We start from the raw sequence: 19744 nt of genomic DNA on the forward strand, positions 1-19744 counted from the left end.
GGATCACTGGTTACTCATTTGTCCCTGATACAGGGCAATGGTCATTACACAGAATAGCCCATAAGTCAGTGTTAGAAAAATATTCAAAGGAGAGAAGAGAATAAAGCGGTCATTAAACTACTTTGGCTGAATCTCTGAGTGCTTTTGACATGAAAATAATCATGAAGAAAAGAGGTAGTGTGAGGTGATGACACTAGTAGATAATTTGAAAGAAAAAGGAATTGCTATGTTCATTAAAAGTAATTCTAGATGGGTGTTGGAAATATCTAATGTGCTGCAATTAAAGTGAATCAAGTCATAATTGAGAACAGCCTTTGGGAAGTGGTTTGACCATTTCACAGGTGGGTGCCCCTAAGTGTGACCCTTTTGGCCACTGGTCCCACCTTCACCCTGAGGTGTAGAACTTGATCTTAAACATGGCAACATAGAGCCTTTCTTGTCAGAATATCATGAGAACTGTTGTCGCTGGGTTGAGAAGCAGCAGTCCAGGTAACTCCAGTGTGAAACTCAGCATTTCCTTTTGGTCACTTCAGCTATTTTTTTCCTTACATAGGTAAAGATTATCCATCCCTTATTGAAGCACTAGACAATCAGAAAGTTGAATTTCTCGCTTGTGGTGGCTCTCACAGTGCCCTGCTCACACAGGTGGGTGTACCCTTGTCTCTTTTTGGCTGTATTTTTAGAAGAACATTTTGTATGAGAAGTTAGTGTTTCCCAGAGAAGAAAGGTCATCACTTCCTATATATAGGACTGTCCTTCTGATTTTTAGGAGCTTTACTTTGACAGTGCTATTTATTAGTGATTCACTTTGCATCAGTGAATACTACTTTTTTATTTTATTTTTCTAACATCTGATATGACATTCCCTTTCCTTAGGATGGGCTGCTGTTTACTTTTGGTGCTGGAAAACATGGGCAACTTGGTCATAATTCAACACAGAATGAGCTAAGACCCTGTTTGGTGGCTGAGCTTGTTGGGAATAGAGTGACTCAGATAGCATGTGGAAGGTAAGTTATAAAGTATCAATGAGAATTGATAAAATGAGTGCAGCAAACTAGATAGTAATTTAATAAAATTTCTATCAGTTTCTTTAAGATGTATCAAACATTTTCAAATCAGTGAAAATGCTTAATTTATATTATTTAGATAAACATAATACCCCTTTTACTATACATGGTTGTTTTCTTTGATTTTTTTTTTTTTTTTTAATGAGCAGATACAATTCACTTTCTGCTTCTCCTTAGTGAAATACCTTTGTAACTATTCAGGTGCACTTTTGTCTTTAAGAAAAATACGTACGTCATTGTTTATTTGGGAAAAATAAAGCGCAAATCACAAAGGATTATTCATTAATGTAATCACCCTCTCTGACAATGCCTTGTGGCCAACATACTTTTTAATTACCAGAGTTCTTTCATTGTAGCCTGCCCTGATCACGGTAAAGTATAAGACATAGTCAGTGATGGTTCGAGTGAAATATTCCTAATAAGTTTAATTTTCTCAGCTCCTTTTTAGAAAATAAAGGTAAAATGTCTTGCTCAGACTCCTTGGTTTTTTTTAAAGGTTTTTTTTGTTTGTTTGTTTGTTTTCTGAGGCGGAGTATTGCTCTGTCGCCCAGGCTGGAGTGCAGTGATGCAATCTCAGCTCACTGCAACCTCTGCCTCCCAGGCTCAGGTTATTCTCCCACCTCAGCCTCTGGAATAGCTAGGATTACAGGCGTGCACTGCCACAACTGGCTAATGTTTTTATTTTATTTATTTATTTATTTATTTATTTTTGAGATGGAGTCTTGCTCTGTCGCAAAGGCTGGAGTGCGGTGGCGCAATCTCGGCTCACTGCAAGCTCCGCCTCCTGGGTTCACGCCATTCTCCTGCCTCAGCCTCCTGAGTAGCTGGGACTACAGGCGCCTGCCACCACGCCTGGCTAATTTTTTGTATATTTAGTAGAGACGGGGTTTCACCGTGTTAGCCAGGATGGTCTCGATGTCCTGACCTCGTGATCCACCTGCCTCGGCCTCCCAAAGTGCTGGGATTATAGGCATGAGCCACCGCAGCCGGCCACAACCGGCTAATTTTTGTATTTTCAGTAGAGACAGGGTTTCACCATGTTGGCCAGGTTGGTCTTGAACTCCTGACCTCAGGTGATCTGCCTGCCTTGACCCCTCAGAGTGTTGGGATTACAGGGGTGAGCCACCACGCCACTATTTAATTTTTTTGATTATCAGATATATCAGTCCACGTCTTGCCAGAGGAATGTTGGGAGTTGGTAGGGTTAAAGAATATTTTCCCCCATATACACTTATTCTTTTCGGCAGTTTTTCCCTCACTAAACATAGAGAAAAATTCAGACTATTTGAATGTTGGGTTCATTTGTTAGTTTACTGAAACCATTCTTATAAAAAACTAGCATGCATACTTTTAGTCTGTAGGCATATTTTCTTATGATCTTGGAGTAGAATTACATAAATGGGTAATATTATTAAGGTAGACCAAATTATTGGAATATGAGTCTCTTCACCAAAGAAACGTTCTCTTCAATATTTATACCTCATTCAGTATCTCTTAACCAAAGCAGTCTTATCACCTCTTTGGATTCTTCATTACATACAATCCTTTTGAGTAGCATGTATTACAAGAGAAGGAGGCAAGTTGGAGATCTGTCTTAATGCACATCAGGGCAGTACCCCTACTAACAGGACAATTCACTGGAAAGACTCACGAACTTACTAAAAGCTGTTATGCTCATAGTCACATTTATTACAAGAAAAGGATACAAATTAGTACCAGTCAAAGGAAGAAACATAAGGGCAGGGTCTAGGAGGGCTGCAAATGCTGAGCTTGTGGCTGTCACCTCCCCTTGGAGCAGGTGGATGGTGTTATCTCTTCTGGCCTGATAATGTGACAGGATGTACAGAATTTGCCAGCCAATCAGAGAAATTCACCCAAGTTGAGAGTTGTTTTGGTTATTTATTTATTTATTTATTTATTTTTTTGGAGACAGGGTACAGGATGTACATAATCTGCCATCCAGTCAGAGAAGTTCACCCAAGTCAAAAGTTGTTTATGATTTGGTGTTTTTTGTTTGTTTGTTTTTTGAGACAAGGTCTCACTCTGTCACCCAGGCTGGACTGCAGTGGTGCTATCATGGCTTACTGCAGCCTTGACCTCCCAGGCTCAAGCAATCTTCCTGCCTTAGCCTCCTGAGTAGCTGGGACCACAGGTCCGCACTACCATGCCCAGCTAATTTTTAAATTTCTTGTAGAGATAGGGTCTCCTTATATTGGCCAGGCTGGTCTTAAACTTCTGGGTTCAAAGTATCCTACTGCCTTGGCCTCCCAAAGTGCTGGGATCGCAGGCATGAGCCACCACACCCAGCCTAAATTGAGGATTTTTATTGCTGAGGCATGATTGGTTAATCATTGCCCAGGTAGTTGAACTTAATCTCCAGCACTGCCCTCCTGTAGGTCTGATTTACATCACAGGCCAGGAGAGCTCTCCCAGGATCCTGCCATGAATAACAAAGACTCTCCTCTATCACTTGGGAAATTCTGTGGGTTTAGAGGTTACCTCCCAGGAACTGGGCATCAGCCAGACCTCTCTGGGCAAGGCAGATTCCTTGCTACACAACAGTATAGTGGGATATACAAACCAGCAAATCAATAGGAAAATCAGTGTGGTAAAGGTCTTTTGAGAAATTAAGTGGGAACTCAACTGAGTCTTCCAGCATGGAAAGAGAAGGGACTCAGGGATGGTTTCCAAGAGGTGGTGACTCAAACTGATGTTGAAAAATGAGCAGAGGGCAAGGGGAGGTGCTTGTTCCAACAAAGGGAACACCATTTGCCAAAGTATGACATCATAGTCTTGAGTGGCCTTTGGGTTCCAAAGTCTTTTCAGGTACATGTTGTTTTCTTGGTTTCCAGATGGTTTTCATCCTTTAAGAGATGTTTAGTTTCACTCTCACTGGGTAACATAGTTTTGGCAATTTACTGTATTGCTAAACACTCTCATCATTGTGGATAATTAAGAATTGACCATACGTGCTTTTATTTAATAGGTGGCACACACTTGCCTATGTTTCTGATTTGGGAAAGGTCTTTTCCTTTGGTTCTGGAAAAGACGGACAACTGGGAAATGGTGGAACACGTGACCAGCTGATACCGCTTCCAGTAAAAGTATCATCAAGTGAAGAACTCAAACTTGGTAAATTCTATAGGAACATAGGGTTTGGCATAGTATCTTTTTAGAGAAAATGATTTTTCTAACTGGGTAATGTGACAAAGAAAGCAGTATATGACTATGAAGGGAGTTTCTCTAAATATTGGTTTCATATTTTACTGGTAAACAATTCAAGAGTCAGTCTAATTTATTGAGGCAAAATAATTATTCTATATTACTCCTTCAGATTAGGATTAATGTGAATTTAAATGATAAAATAGACAATGGATTCAGAGACATATGCAGCCCTCATTCCAGTTTGCAAAAGACTTACTAATTCTTGTAATTAGTTGTTTACTAATTCTTGTAATTGGTTGGTTGCCCTGGTTAAGTTGATCCACAGTCATATAAAACCCTCAGAATAATGAGCAATCAACATGTACCTGGCACTGAACTGTGCTCAGCACTTACTTGTGTTATCTCACCAATCCTTATAACAGTTCTGGTAGGTGTATTCTGTCACTCCTGTTTTACTAGAGGACAAAGAGGCTTGGAGAGAAAAGGGTTAGCCACTTACTCATGGCCAGTAAGTGGTTTGTCTGGAGTTGAACCCATGCCCTTTATGACCTCAGAGTCTGAGCTCTGAAACACTCCACTATAGAAGCACCTCGGAGCATTTCTGTTACTTGTTTCTGAAAGCCTCGTGGTGACCTCAAGTAATAAAATTTACTCATTTCTTGTGGGAAAACGAACAGAGTTATTTCCTTAAGCAGCATGTGTTATCTTTGATTCCTTATAACCAGTTACATGGGCTTAAAGTACTTATATTCTTTATAGCCAGCAGTTATTGGTTAAATCTTGAAAACATGGTTTTTAGTAATGGGAGTTGAATTAAACTGATAGCATTTAGCTAATCAAATATTTGCATTTTATATATAAATATTTATATTATGTATATTAAACTGATATCACATGTCCACCTTATGAATTACCTGTTTGCCAACTAGACTTTACTCCAAAGTATATGTATTTCAGCTTCTTAATTGGTGGAAAATGTACAAGTTTTGTCTATTTAGAAGATAAGATGACTACGTTTAAGAAGAATCTGAAGTTATTTAAATTGAACATGCATGTTTGTGCCAAATGACTTTCTAAAACTCTTACTTTTTGTGCATCCTTTCAGAAAGCCATACCTCAGAAAAGGAGTTAATACTGATTGCTGGAGGGAATCAAAGCATTTTGCTCTGGATAAAGAAAGAGGTAAAAATAGATCTCCAGGTGTTCTATGACCTGGTATTTTAAGCAAAACTAAGGGTTCTAGTATCCAAGTTTGGTGAATTCCAAAATCATCAGTTTACCAGGCTGACTTTTTGGGGGATAGCTGGACATTACTGATCCTTTATTGTCTAAACTACATCAGTCTTTTCCCACAAAAATCAGCAGATTTTTCTCTGGTGAATGTCTAATCAGTGTGATTTCCATAGACTATACTTACCTTTGGGGGCTACTTGCCAATGATGTTTGGTCAGTTTCCTTGCACTACGGAGTGACAGATTCTAAAAATGACGTTGCAGGCCAGTACTAAGAAAGACCCCAAGGTTCATGGGCTTGCAAATAAAAAGTCCGTAACTTCCCTGCCCTACTTCACCAAGTGAAATCGAGTTCCTCACACTTCTGCACACAGCTCTTTCAGGATCTTCCCTTCCCTTCAAAGGCTGTCTGATGTTCAGTTTAATTCGATTGTATTCGTATAAAGTGCTGAGTGTTGAGGTCCTCAGAGAAATTTACTTTCAGTCTAAGCCCCCTTGGACAAGAAAGTGGCAGCCAGGCAAATGATTGATTACTTATTGGTTGAGTATCACTTTGTGATTGTCCCAGGGCTGTATTACACGTATTTAAAAGTCAGTTTTACCCTCTAGAGTGCTATCTCTGATGTGTCTAAATTATTGTATTTTACTTTCCTGTTTGTTTACAGAATTCCTATGTTAATCTGAAGAGGACAATTCCTACACTGAATGAAGGGACCGTAAAGAGATGGATTGCTGATGTGGAGACTAAACGGTGGCAGAGCACAAAAAGGTACACCCCACAGTCTTGACTCTCTGCTTATATATCACTCTCAAGTATCATTTCCCAAACTGGTTCTGCACAGCAATATGACATTTTGTAGTCAGGGTTTTCCATAGAAACAAACTCATAGGATATGTGTGTATTTCTGTCTCTGTCTCTATCTCTATCTCTATCTCTATCTCTGTCATGTCTGTCTGTCCATCTGTGTATCTATGGAGGGGAGAGAGAGAGAGAGATTATTTTAAGGAATTGGCTCATGAGATTGTAGGGGCTGGCAAGTCCAAAATCTGTAGGGCAGGCCAGCAGGCTGGAGACTCGGGGAAGAGTTGATGTTGCAGCTCAAGTCTGAAGGCAATCTAAAAGCAGAATTTCCTCTTCTTTGGGTGACCTCAGCCTTTTCTCTTAAGGCCTTCAACTGGATGAGGCCCACTCACATTATGGAAGGTGCTTTCTTTTTATTCACTTGTTCAAGTGCTTTACTCAGTTTACCGTTTTACGTGTTAATCTCATCTAAAAAAATACTTTCATAGAAACATCCAGAATAATATTTGACCAAATATCTTGGTACCATGGCCTAGCCAAGTTGACATATAAAACTAACCCATCACAACTAGCATGTAAGCGCCATGAGGACAGCTTTCTTTACTGTAGGGCTTCTCCAGGCCTCTGTTTATGTATATTGTGACTCTCTGGCCAGAAAATACAGTCTATAGTGTTTCCCAGTCCCATTTGATCCTGGAACCATTAGTTTGTGTACCTGTTATTCTTAGCTGAATAATTTGTACCATTCTTCTCTAAACCATAGAACTCCTACTATTCTTACAAACATCATCTTTTAGAAATATTTTTAGGTATGGCTTTCTAATTCTGGAAAATGATTGTACAAAGTAGTTGCACAAAATAGTTGCATCATAATTTGCAGAGCATAAATAATTAAGAACTGTACAACTACTTCTAAGATGAAACTGAGCATACTCCTTCCCCCATTTAATTTCTGGTTATTTATTTCTACTTCAATGGAATAGAAATAAATAGGACTTGCATAGTTGGTGAGGTGGGAGTATTTTGTTTGTTCAAGAAAGTTCTGACCATAAATCAAGCCTTTCCTCTTTATTTGAGGCTTCTCTGAGTGTGTATAAACTTTTTTATTTCTCGTGTTTGCCACTGAAATTTTGAGATTTACCAAACAGAATGGACTTTTAGAAGCCGAGATAATATGCGTACAGATAGGAGACAAATGGAGAGGTTGGAAGGATAGTTATAAGATGTTGTATTTATCATGTCTCATGCTTTAAAGAGGCTGTATGTATGTATACCATGTGATTTGGTTTAACCAGTGTCTTATTACTAATATAGGGAAATCCAAGAGATATTTTCATCTCCTGCTTGTCTAACTGGAAGTTTTTTAAGGAAAAGGTAATATATATAATAAATTAATTGTATTAAATTGTATTAAGAGTACTGTGAAAGAGGATAAAAAAATGATTGGAGGGTAAAATAATTAGCTGTGTGTTCATCCCTTTTTAAAAATTGTTTTTTAAACAAAAGTAAATATATGCTTGCTGTAGAAAATGTCAAAAATACACACAACAAAAAGAAAGTGAAAATCTATCATAATCCATCACTTAAGAGTAATAGCTAGCACTTACATATATGATTATATTTTTTCATGCAAATGTATTCTTGTACAAAAAATGAGATCATACTGGTTTTTTGTTTTTGTTTTTTTGAGACAGGGTCTTGCCCTGTCGTTGCCCATGCTGGAATGCAGTTGTATGATCTTGGCTCATTGTAACCTGTGCCTCCCAGGCTCAAGCAGTCCTCCCACCTCAGCCTGAGTAGCTGGGGCTTCAGACACATGGCACTACACCCAGCTAATTTTTGTATTTTTTTGTAGAGCCAGAGTTTTACCATGTTGGCCAGGCTGGTCTCGAACTCCTGAGCTCAGGCAATCTACCAGCCTTGGCCTCCCCAAGTGCTGGGATTTCAGGTGTAAGCCACCATGCCCAGCTGGATCATATTGTTTATACATTAATGTTTGCCCATTTTACATTTTATTCTATCTTTTTTGGTAATTTTTTTTTTTTTTGAGACAAGGTCTCACTCCATCACCCAGGCTGGAGTTACAGCATCATGGTTCTTGGGCTCAAGCATCATCAAACTCTTGGGCTCAAGAAATACTCCCACCTTAGCCTTCCACGTAGCTGGGACTACAGGCATGTGCCACCACCTCCTAATTTTTTAACTTTTGTAAAGACAGCAGCTTTGCTGTGTTGCCTAGGCTGGTCTTGAACTCCTGGCCTCGAGCAGTCCTCCCACCTCAGCCTCCCAGTGTTGAGATTATAGGTGTGAGCTACCGCACCCAGCCGGTAACATAATTTTAATGGCTGCATGACCTTCCATTAGAAGGTCTTCCATGAGAAGATACTTAAACATTTCATTAATAACTTTATATTGAAGTACTAAGAAATTATTGGTCAGAAGCCCCTTCTTTTGGTTCCCACTTTTCAGTTCATTTAACGGGAAGAAATGGATGTATTTTTTAGAAATGGGAAAAACCTTTATCTTTTTTCTGTCTTCCTTCCTTCCTTCCTGTGGTCCTTCCTTCCTTCCTGTGGTCTTTCCTTTCTTCCTGTGGTCGGTCCTTCCTTCCTTCCTTCCTTCCATCCGTCCTTCCTTCCTTCCTTCCATCCGTCCTTCCTTCCTTCCATCCATCCGTCCTTCCTTCCTTCCTTCCATCCGTCCTTCCTTCCATCCGTGCTTCCATCCGTCCTTCCTTCCTTCCATCCATCCATCCTTCCTTCCTTCCTTCCTTCCTTCCTTCCATCCGTCCTTCCTTCCTTCCTTCCATCCGTCCTTCCTTCCATCCATCCGTCCTTCCTTCCTTCCTTCCTTCCTTCCATCCGTCCTTCCTTCCTTCCTTCCATCCATCCTTCCTTCCTTCCTTCCTTCCATCCGTCCTTCCATCCGTCCTTCCTTCCTTCCATCCGTCCTTCCTTCCTTCCATCCGTCCTTCCTTCCTTCCTTCCGTCCGTCCATCCTTCCTTCCTTCCATCCGTCCTTCCTTCCATCCGTCCTTCCTTCCTTCCTTCCTTCCATCCTTCCTTCCTTCCTTCCTTCCATCCGTCCTTCCTTCCTTCCTTCCATCCGTCCGTCCTTCCTTCCTTCCATCCGTCCTTCCTTCCATCCGTCCTTCCTTCCTTCCTTCCATCCGTCCTTCCTTCCTTCCTTCCATCCGTCCTTCCTTCCTTCCTTCCTTCCATCCGTCCTTCCTTCCTTCCTTCCATCCGTCCTTCCTTCCTTCCTTCCATCCGTCCTTCCTTCCTTCCTTCCATCCGTCCTTCCTTCCTTCCTTCCTTCCATCTGCCCTTCCTTCCTTCCTTGGAAAAATCTTTATCTTTTTTCTATGGCCGCCCTTCCTCCCTCCCTTCCTTCCTCCCTCCCTCCCTCCCTCCCTCCCTCCCTCCTTCCTTCTTTCTTTTCTTTCTTTCTTTCTTTTTCTGAGGCAGGGTCTCGCTCTGTCACCCAGGCTGGAGTACAGTGGCATATTCACAACTCACTGCAGCCTTGACCTCTCAAGCTCAAGTGATTATCCTGTCTCAGCCTCCCTCTGTGGCTATTTTTTTTAAACTGGGAAATATTTATTTTTTTAACCTATTACAGATAAGACAGCATCTGAGTTAAAGTCTTATGGTATATATAGTTAAAGCAGCCTTGATATTTTTTGGTATTTTAGAAAAAATCATGTTGTTTACTACATTGCATTTGTATTTAGACAATTTATTATAGTTATACACTTGAGAAAAAAGGTAATTTTGTTGAAATGGGGCAAACTCTAGAAGAAACTTTGCATCTAGGGAGATAATCTAATAAAAAATTTATCTTTCTTCTACAGAAGAAGTACAGAAATGATGCCTGTTTATTTGGACTTAAATAAAGCAAGAAACATCTTCAAGGAGTTAACCCAAAAGGACTGGATTACTAACATGGTATCTTCAGATTGTTATGTGCAGAAAGAAAATACACCAGAATATTTCTTATGAGAACTCAAAATTTCAGAAGAAATGTTTTGTGTTAAGGGATTCTCCGAGACCTTGTAGCATATTCAGATTAAGTTAAACTCAGATAACATTTAGGAGTTGGCCCTTTTAGAGTGAAATAGTTGGCATGGTAGTCACACAGGTTACAAATATTCTAAATAATGTGTCTGTACACAAACACACATACACATATATGCATACACATTCCTAGAGGGAAGTTTTTCAACTCAGGGCTTTAGGAAGATGATTAAGGATTTGTTGAGATTGGTACACTAGAATAAGAACATTTTATATGCAATCCTTTGAAGCGTAAATGTAGAAATGAGAACATTTTTTCTGATATGAATATCCCTCTCACCAGGGACTGCCTAGATTCTTTGTTTTTTTTTTTCCATTTTACTTTTCTGTAGATTCTAGAATGTTCTTGTTCTTTATGGGATGATTGCTTCCTGTTTCAGCACTGTTACTGCTATCTTTAGGTTTTCTTTTTGCAGGTGCTCCAAACATGCTTCCTTTATTTTTATTTTTATTTTTTTGGAGACAGAGTCTCACTTTGTCGCCCAGGCTGGAGTCCAGTGGTGCGATCTCCGCTTACTGCATGCTTCGTTTATTAATTTAGTTTTTCTTAATGTAGTCTTTGTTATTTCCCTATTTTATTTTACTGGTTGATACAGGGATACTACTTTCTGTTCTTCTCTCCATTTTTTTCTCTCTGGGTCTCACTGTAGTTCCTTCTTTCTTTCTCTCTCCTTCCCTCCTCCCTTCCTTCCTCCCTCTAGCCTCCCCCCATTTTTTAGTCTCTCTCTGTGTTCATATCCCTCTTCTCTTCCCTCTCAATCTTTGATCTTTCATCCTTACTCCTTTCAGCTCCCGCACTTGCTCTGTTTGCCACAACTAGCATTCTCTATTTCAGCTGCAAGTTTTCTCATGCGCTCCTTTCTTTCAAGGAAAGATGGAAAGTTCAGTTCTCTTAACTTTGGCAGAACCACAGCCCCACTGGGGGTCTGAGGTGAAATGGTTCCCTAATTATGTACCTTTATTGGGACTCTGCAACACTTAGTGCTGCCTGTATCAACAACCCAGAAACTACTCTGTGGACTATTTCATCAACATTTGTTAGTGCTCATTTTCTTTTGTTTTCTAAAATCCTCCTGTGGGGGCCAGTTTAACTTCTTTCTGTAAGATTCTGAGTCATTGCTACTAAATACAACCATGGAAAGATTACCAAAAATAGATATAGCCCTTTTGTGCATCTGTGAAGGGAAGGGATTGGATCAGTTCATCATTAAGGGCTCCTTCTGTTTACTAATCATACCTTGATTGTGCCACAAAAAGAACATATGGTATGTAAATGAAATAATCATAGGGCATCCTTGACCTCCATTGTTTCAGAATAAGATGACTGGATTAGAAGACCTGTAATGTTTCTTTCTATCTTGAGGTTCTGCGATACAGACGCTCAGACCTTTGGCAGTGTTCATTTATTCAGCAAACATTTGAATACTTGCTATGTGTTGGGCACTGTAATGATGACTCTTGATGAAGAATGAAAGAGACATACTCCCTGTGCTTTAGAAGCTCATGGTGTATAGTAAGGGAGACAGATACATACATGCATACATTAGTGCAAAGACCTGGTGTGTTTTACACTTCACTGTCTTCGCTAGTGCCTGGCTTAGAATGTAGCCTGTGTGCAATATTTTTGGACGAATTGAGTCGTTACTAGGGCAGTGAATGGTTAGCTCTATTTACTCAAAACAAGTTGCCCAGAGGAATTAAGATTTTACCAGGTGCTCACACATGGAAGGGCATTCGAGGCAGCTAGAAAAGAGTATGCCAAAGCAGTGTGTCAGACAATAGGACTGGCTTGAGGGTATCACGGTCATTCTAAGGGTTTGGAATAGGTGAGGAGGCTTGAGGTTGTGTCTGATGATGAGCAAGGAGGTAGAATGTGTGTGTACTAACAAGATGTTGAAATAGAGTTGTCAGGTATACGTAACTCCAAAGACTGAATCTCACTGTAGGAGTCCAATATAATGTTTTAATATAAAAACAGGTAATTATAACAATTTGTACATTTACAGATATCATTTAGCCTCTATCTCATAATATAATTATTAAGAATTTGGGCTTTGGAGTCAGAAAGATCCAGAGAAATTCCCACTTAGCTGTGTGACCTTGAGCAAGTTACTTACTTTCTCTGAATCACAGATTTCTCATCAGTAAAATAGGATTAATGTCATCTGTGTTAGGGAGAAACTATAATAAGGGTTAAATGACCTAATTAATATATGTACATCACTTAGCACAATAATTGACAAGTAATAAGTATTCCATAAATACTAGCTTATCTTCATAGTGGGATTTTAAACATGATTACTGTGATCTAAGCACACACAACAAAAATTCAGAATTCCATTCCATTTTTTCCTAAACAGTTGCATTCTGAATTGGGGAAACTATAAGGAAATTGGAGGGGCTAGAAACTAGAGTCTGTGGTAGAGACAGTTGCTCTTATGGAAGATAATGAGAATTATGTTAAATTTTGTTCTTGAAGTTGTTGGATTTTGTCTTTTTTTTTTTTTTTTTTGCTTTGTTTTGTTTTTCTGCTTTTTGGAGTTCTGATGCATTTTTACTCTTGAAAAAAGAAACCCAAGGTGTGATAGTGTGAACCAGAGGGTAGAATATGGTACTTATGATTGAGAAGGCTGTTTATTAGTTCTGAATTATCGTTCATTCAGTGTAATTCTTGCACATGTGGTTTTTTTCTTTTTCTTTTCTTTTCTTTTTTTTTTTTTTTTTTTTTTTTTGAGATGGAGTCTTGCTCTGTGCCTGGAGTGCAATGACACAATCTCAGCTCACTGCAGCCTCTGCCTCCCAGGTTCAAGCGATTCTCCTGCCTCAGCCTCCCAAGTAGCTGGGACTACAGGCACGCACCGTCACACCCAGCTAATTTTCGTATTTTAAGTAGAGACAGGGTTTCACCATGTTGGCCAAGATGGTCTCGATCTCCTGACCTTGTGATCCGCCCACCTCGGCCTCCCAAAGTGCTGGTTAGGTGTGCTTGATCTCCTTCATGCACCCTGATAATTGAATGGAGGGAATACTTACTGTATATCCCAAATACCTCCAATATTTTGGAGGCTAGGTGAGAAGGGGTGTAAACAGGGGTTTTAGAAAACTCAATGATTATTCTCATTTAGTAGTAGAATGACATTCCAGCCTCTATACCTTGTTTTATTACCATCAGTTGCACCCTGCTTCTACTGAGTTTTGAATGCCTTTTCCCTGTTCCTTTCTGACCACAGATAACCACCTGCCTCAAAGATAATCTGCTCAAAAGACTTCCATTTCGTTCTCCACCCCAAGAAGCTTTAGAAATTTTCTTCCTTCTCCCAGAATGTCCTGTGATGCATATTTCTAACAACTGGGAGAGCCTTGTGGTTACATTTGCAAAGGTTGTTTGTAAAATGAGTGACCAGTCTTCACTGGTTCTGGGTAAGATTGATCATTTGAAGATACTTTACCTGTCTTCTCAGTGGAAAGACATGTCTAGTAAAGTTATGGCAAAACTTAGATAATTATAGATGTATTCTTTTTTTTTAGTTCGTATTGTTAGCATACTCTAAAGATACTGTAACAATTACCATGGTCATCTGAAATAGATTATTCTAATACTTTTTTAGATTCCTTGGATAGACACATGGCTTTGTCATGATTTCCTTAGTTTCCAACTTTCCACTATGAAAAATTTCACAGAGAAGTTGAAAGAATAGTATAGTATACCATATGCAATAAATGGTGCACCTTGCTGGAGTGCAGTGGTGCAGTCATAGCTCACTGTAATCTTAAACCCCTGGGCTCAAGCGACCAGGATGCTAAGTTCTAAACTTGCAATAGTAATTGTATGTATTCACTGAAAAGTTTATTACAAGTGTGCTTTTGTAATTATGATATATACTGAATACCCATGTACCCTCTACTGTAGAGTCAGCAATAATAAGTATGTTGCCATTTGTGCTTTCTGTTTATGTACAGATTACATTTTATTTTTACTTAACTATTTGAAAATAAGTTGAAGACATGAGATTTCACTCATAATATTTCACCATTCATCTAAGAACACGGAATCTGGCCAGGCATGGTGGCTCATGCCTGTAATCTCAGCACTTTGGGAGGCTGAGGCAGGCAGATCGCCTGAGGTCAGGAGTTCAAGACTAACCTAGGCAACGTGGCAAAACCCTGACTCTACTAAAAATACAAAAATTAGCCGGGCTTGGTGGTGCATGCCTGTAATCCCAGCTACTCGGGAGGCTGAGGCAGGAGAATCGCTTGACTTGAGAGGCAGAGGTTGCATTGTGCCGAGATCGCGCCACTGCACTCCAGCCTGGGCGACAGAGTAAGACTCCGTCCCCAAAAAAAAGAACATGGAATCCTGTATTACCCTGGCATCATTATCATATCTAAGAAAATTAGTCATAATTTTATAATATTATCCAATATCTAGGTCATTCAAACTTCTCTTCTTTTCCCAAAAAAAGTAAAAAGTATTTACAGCTTTTTTTTTTTTAAGAATCTCATTTGAGGCCAGGAGTTCGAGGCCAGCCTGGCCAACATGGTGAAACCCCATCTCTACTAAAAATACAATCAATCGATAGATAGATAGATAGATAGTGAAATCCCATCTCTACTAAAAATACAATCAATCAATGGATAGATAGATAGATAGTGAAACCCCCATCTCTACTAAAAATACAATCAATCAAAAGAAAGGAAAAAGAAAGGGAAGGGAGGGGAGGGGAAGGGAGGGGGAGGGGAGGAAGAGGGGAGGGAAAGGGAAGGGAGGGGGAGGGGATGGAGAGGGGAGGGAAGGGGAAGGGAGGGGGAGGGGATGGAGAGGGGAGGGGAGGGGAAGGGAAGGGGAAGGTGAAGGGAAGGGAACGGAAAGGAAGGGGGGGAAGGGAAAGGGAAAGTGGGGGAGGGGAAGGGGAGGGGAAGGGGAAGGGAGGGGGGAGGGGAAGGGAAGGGGAAGGTGAAGGGAAGGGAACGGAAAGGAAGTGGGGGGGAGGGGAAGGGAAAGGGAAAGTGGGGGAGGGGAAGGGAAGGAGAAGGGAGGGGAAGGGGAAGGGAGAGGAAGGGGAAGGGATGGGAAGGGAAGAAGGAGGGAGGGAGGGAAGGAAGGAATGAAGGAGGAAGGAAGGATGAATCCTGGTCAGTTGTCTTGTAGACTGTCCCACATCCAGATAGTCTGACTGTTTCCTCCTATCCCTGTATTTCCGGTACACTGCAAGTAAGTTCTAGGGGCATGAATAGAGTTTAATGAGATTTTTGGCATACATAGCATATTCAGCTCAAGGAAGTCCATTCTTTATGTTTTATTAAATCTGGATAACATGATAAGTGATGAAAAGCTACTTTAAAATGGTTTTTGTTTTTTAAAATGCTGAAATACGTTTTCTCTGAGAGTTAAACATCTCAGACTGGGAGCACAAAAAGAAAGTTGTGCAATCACAAACAATTTTTAATTTAATTTTTAACACATACTATTTCATCTGCGCAAAGAATGTGATTAATTTTGCTCATATTTTTTCACAAATTAATTACATCAAGTTTGTAGTTCTATTAACTGTAAAGGAACTTTTCCAGGATGTTAAATTATTAGTACTATTTTTTAATAGAGACAGGGCCTCACTGTCACCTAGCTGGAGTACAGTGGTACAATTGTAGCTCACTGTAATCTTTGAACTCCTGGGCTCAAGCAACCAGAAAGTTAAATTCTAAACTTGTAATAGTAATTGTATTTATTCAGTGAAAAATTTATTACAAGTGTGCTTTTGTGATTATAATATATACTAAAATATTTTGTTATGTGTATCAAAAAATACTGGCTACTTTTTACCTTCAACAATCTAAGTAAAATTACATGATAATTATATTTACCTTCCTTGTAAAGGTCAAATATGCAGAGATAGATAATAAAATGGTAGTTACTAGTGGATGGGGGTGGAAAGGAAATGTGGAGATGTAGGTCAAAGGACACAAAGAAGCAGATGTGTAGGATCGACAAGTTTAGAGATCTACTAGACAAGACAACAGGAGGACTATAGTTAATAACATATCGTATTAGGGATTTTATTGTTGTTAAATAAGTAGATGTTAGCTGTTCTTGTTATAAAAAAATTTTTTTTTTTTGAGATGGGATCTTACTCTGTCACCCAGGTTGGAGTGCACTGGCACAATCTCAGCTCACTGCGGCCTCCACCTCCCAGTCTCAAGCGGTTCTCCCACCTCAGCCTCCCGAGTAGCTGGGACCACAGACACATGCCACCACGCCCGGCTAATTTTTTGTATTTTTGGTAGGGACCAGTTTCTCTATGTTGCCCAGGCTGGTCTGGAACTGCTGAGCTCAGACAATCCACCTGCCTTAGCCTCCCAAAGTGCTGGGATTGTAGGTGTGAGCCACCATGCCTGGCCTACCAAAAAATGTTAATTTACTTCACTATAGTAACAATTTTACTATTTATATGTATCCCATTACATTTTGTAGACCTCAAATATACACAATAAGCTGGTGAGGTGGCTCACGCCTATAATCCCAGCACTTTGGGAGGCAGAGGTGGGCAGATTGCCTGAGGTCAGGAGTTCAAGAACAGCCTGGCCAACATGGTGAAACCTTGTCTCTATAAAAATACAAAAATTAGCCAGGCATGGTGGTAGGTGCCTGTAATTCCAGCCACTCAGGAGAGTGAGGCAGGAGAATTGCTTGAACCTGGGAGGCAGAGGTTGTAGTGAGCTGAGATCGTGCCACTGCACTCTAGCCTGGGCAACAGGGTGAGACACTGTCTCAAAAAAAAAAAAAAAAAAAAAAAAACACAATAAAACTCATTTTTAAAATAATTTGCTTTCCTTGTATTCCTCAGAAGAGTATTGGGCAACTCTGCAAGAATCCACTTTCAGCAAACTGGTCCAGATGTTTAAAACAGCCGTCATATGCCAGTTGGATTACTGGGATGAAAGTGCTGAGGAGAATGGTAATGTTCAAGCTCTCCTAGAAATGTTGAAGAAGCTGCACAGGGTAAGAGTTCCTTTAGAAACCTCTGTGTTTTTATCTAGCCATAAAAATTCGCTTCCTTTCAGCTGGCTTGAATCTTAAGCAGACTTATGTGAGACATATGAAGTTTATATTGCTATTTTTTTAATGTTTTTTTTGTAAATTACATCATACATATAAAGGAATATATATAAAATACCTATTTAGAATTCAAAGAAAAATAATAAAATAAACATTAGTGTCCTTACCACCCATGTTAAAAAAATAAAACATTTCCAGTACTTTAGAAATACCTGTGCGCTTTAGAAATACCTGTGTGCCCCTCATGGGTTGCAACCCCTCCGTCTCCCAGAGGTAGTTATGATCTTGGATTTTGGGATAATCATTCCCTTGCTCTTACTGTTTTAGAACTATAGGTATGTATTTCTAGACACTATGATGTTTAATTTTGCTATTTTCAAAATTTCTGTGAATAGAATACATGCTGCTTACACTCCATGTTGTTTTATAAATTTATCCAGATTAATGCTTATGGCTGTATTTCATTCATTTTTACTCTGCAGTATAGTTCATTGTATGAATATACCATACTTTGCTTATCTGTTCCAATATTGACAGATACATATGCTGTTTGCAATTCTTGTGTGTGTTTTTTTTTTTTGTCTTGTTGGGAGTTCCTCTATGAGAAAACATGCTGCTATAAACATTTTTGTTCATATCTCTTGGTTTTCTTGTGTCAAGAGTTGGTTCTGGTTTTCATACCTAATTCTAGAATTGATAAGCTACAGATATGTGTGTGTTGTTCTTTACTGGTAGTGACAAACTCTTCTAAAGCAGTTGGACCAATTTAAATTCTCTCCAGGAGTTGATGAGAATTCCCGTTGCTCCATGTCTGACTTTAACATTTTGAAAATATTTTTGATAGGAAATGATACCAAATTATGGTTTTAATTGTATTTCCCTGGTTCAAATGCACTAGAGCATATTTTCATGTTTATAATTGCAATATTTGTTTCCCCTTCTGTGAAATGCCTGTCCTTGACTTTTGTTCATTTAAATGATGTTTGACTTTTTCTTACTGATTATAGAATTCTTTTATTTTGGATAGTACTCCTTTGTCAATGATATGTGTTGCAAATACTGTATCCTAGTCTTTTGCTTTATGGTGTTTTTTGACAAACTCACATTCTTAATTTTATTGTAGATAAATTTGTCAATCCATTTCTTTTTACTCCTTGTGTCTTGTTTTAAACTTCTTTTCTCCCGTAAAGGGTTTTGATTTGTTCGAGACAGGTTCTCCCTCTGTCATCCAGGCTGGAGTGCAGTGGCGCAGTCTCGGCTCACTGCAACCTCTGCCTCCCAGGCTTCTGTGATCCTCCCTCTTCAGCCTCCAAAGTAGCTTGGACTACATGTGCAAGCCACCACGCCTTGCTAATTTTTGTATTTTTTGTAGAGATGGGGTTTCGCCATGTAGCCCAGGCTGGTCTCGAACTCCTGAGCTCAAATGATTCACCCACCTCAGTCTCCCAAAGTCCTGGTATTACAGGTATGAGCCACTGTGCCCGGCCAATATTTGACTTTTTCTTAGTGCTTACAAGAATTCTTTCTATTTTGGATACTACTCCGTTGTCAATGATATGTGTTGCAAATATTGTATCCTGGTTATAGCTTGTCTTTTGCTTTTATGGTGTTTTTTGGCAAACTCACATTCTTAATTTTAATGTAGATAAATTTGTCTGTCCATTTCTTTATATAATTTTACTCCTTGTGCCTTGTTTTAAACTTTTTTTCTCCCATAAAGGTTTTAAATTATTACCCTAAATCAGGGGTCAGCAGCTTTTTTCTGGAAAGGACCAGATAGTAAATATTTTAGGCTTTATGAGGCATGTGGTTTCTGTCACAACTGCAGCTACTCAGCTGTTCAGGAGTAGCATGAAAGCAACCACAGGCAATACAAAAATGAATGGTCATGGCTATGTTCCAATAAGACTATAAAAATAACAGAGGGCTAGATTAGGTCTCCAAAACTGCCCTTGATAGTCTTCTAAGAGGACAATAGCCAAGGCCAGAGGAAGAGTACAAATGGAGGCCTATATACCATATGTCTAATATTTAAAAGGTTAAAAACCTATCTAACAAACTGTTAAAATAAAATAAAATAAAATATACTGTCCTCCTCTTTTGACAAATAAACCTTCATAATGACAGGGGAGGCCAGGTTTGAATTTAGAAAATTCAGTCTTCTTAAAATTCTACGTTGAAAAGTGGTGGCTTGCTGGGTGTGGTGGCTCGTGCCTGTAATCCCAGCACTTTGCTCGGAGGCTGAGGCAGGCAGATCACAAGGTTAGAAGTTCAAGACCAGCCTGACCAACATAGTGAAACCCCATCTCTACTAAAAATACAAAAGTTAGCTGGGCGTGGTGGCGTGC

At 39.5% G+C, this 19744-nt stretch overlaps 1 protein-coding gene across 2 annotated transcripts in view; it reads left to right on the forward strand.

Annotated features, from left to right (window-relative positions):
• HERC5 (HECT and RLD domain containing E3 ubiquitin protein ligase 5) overlaps positions 1-19744 on the forward strand; it is a 52524-nt gene that overhangs the window by 7799 nt on the left and 24981 nt on the right. For both annotated transcript variants that reach the window (XM_054485341.2, XM_054485343.2), the window contains exons 5-13: positions 554-645; positions 877-1007; positions 4054-4199; positions 5338-5414; positions 6130-6233; positions 7581-7640; positions 10120-10213; positions 13573-13762; positions 17185-17339. In XM_054485341.2, the coding sequence (XP_054341316.1) occupies positions 554-645; positions 877-1007; positions 4054-4199; positions 5338-5414; positions 6130-6233; positions 7581-7640; positions 10120-10213; positions 13573-13762; positions 17185-17339 (1049 nt within the window). The remainder of the gene's footprint in view (positions 1-553; positions 646-876; positions 1008-4053; positions 4200-5337; positions 5415-6129; positions 6234-7580; positions 7641-10119; positions 10214-13572; positions 13763-17184; positions 17340-19744) is intronic.

This window comes from Pongo pygmaeus, chromosome 3, assembly GCF_028885625.2.
Source record: "Pongo pygmaeus isolate AG05252 chromosome 3, NHGRI_mPonPyg2-v2.0_pri, whole genome shotgun sequence".
In the NCBI taxonomy this organism is placed as follows: Eukaryota; Metazoa; Chordata; class Mammalia; order Primates; family Hominidae; genus Pongo; species Pongo pygmaeus.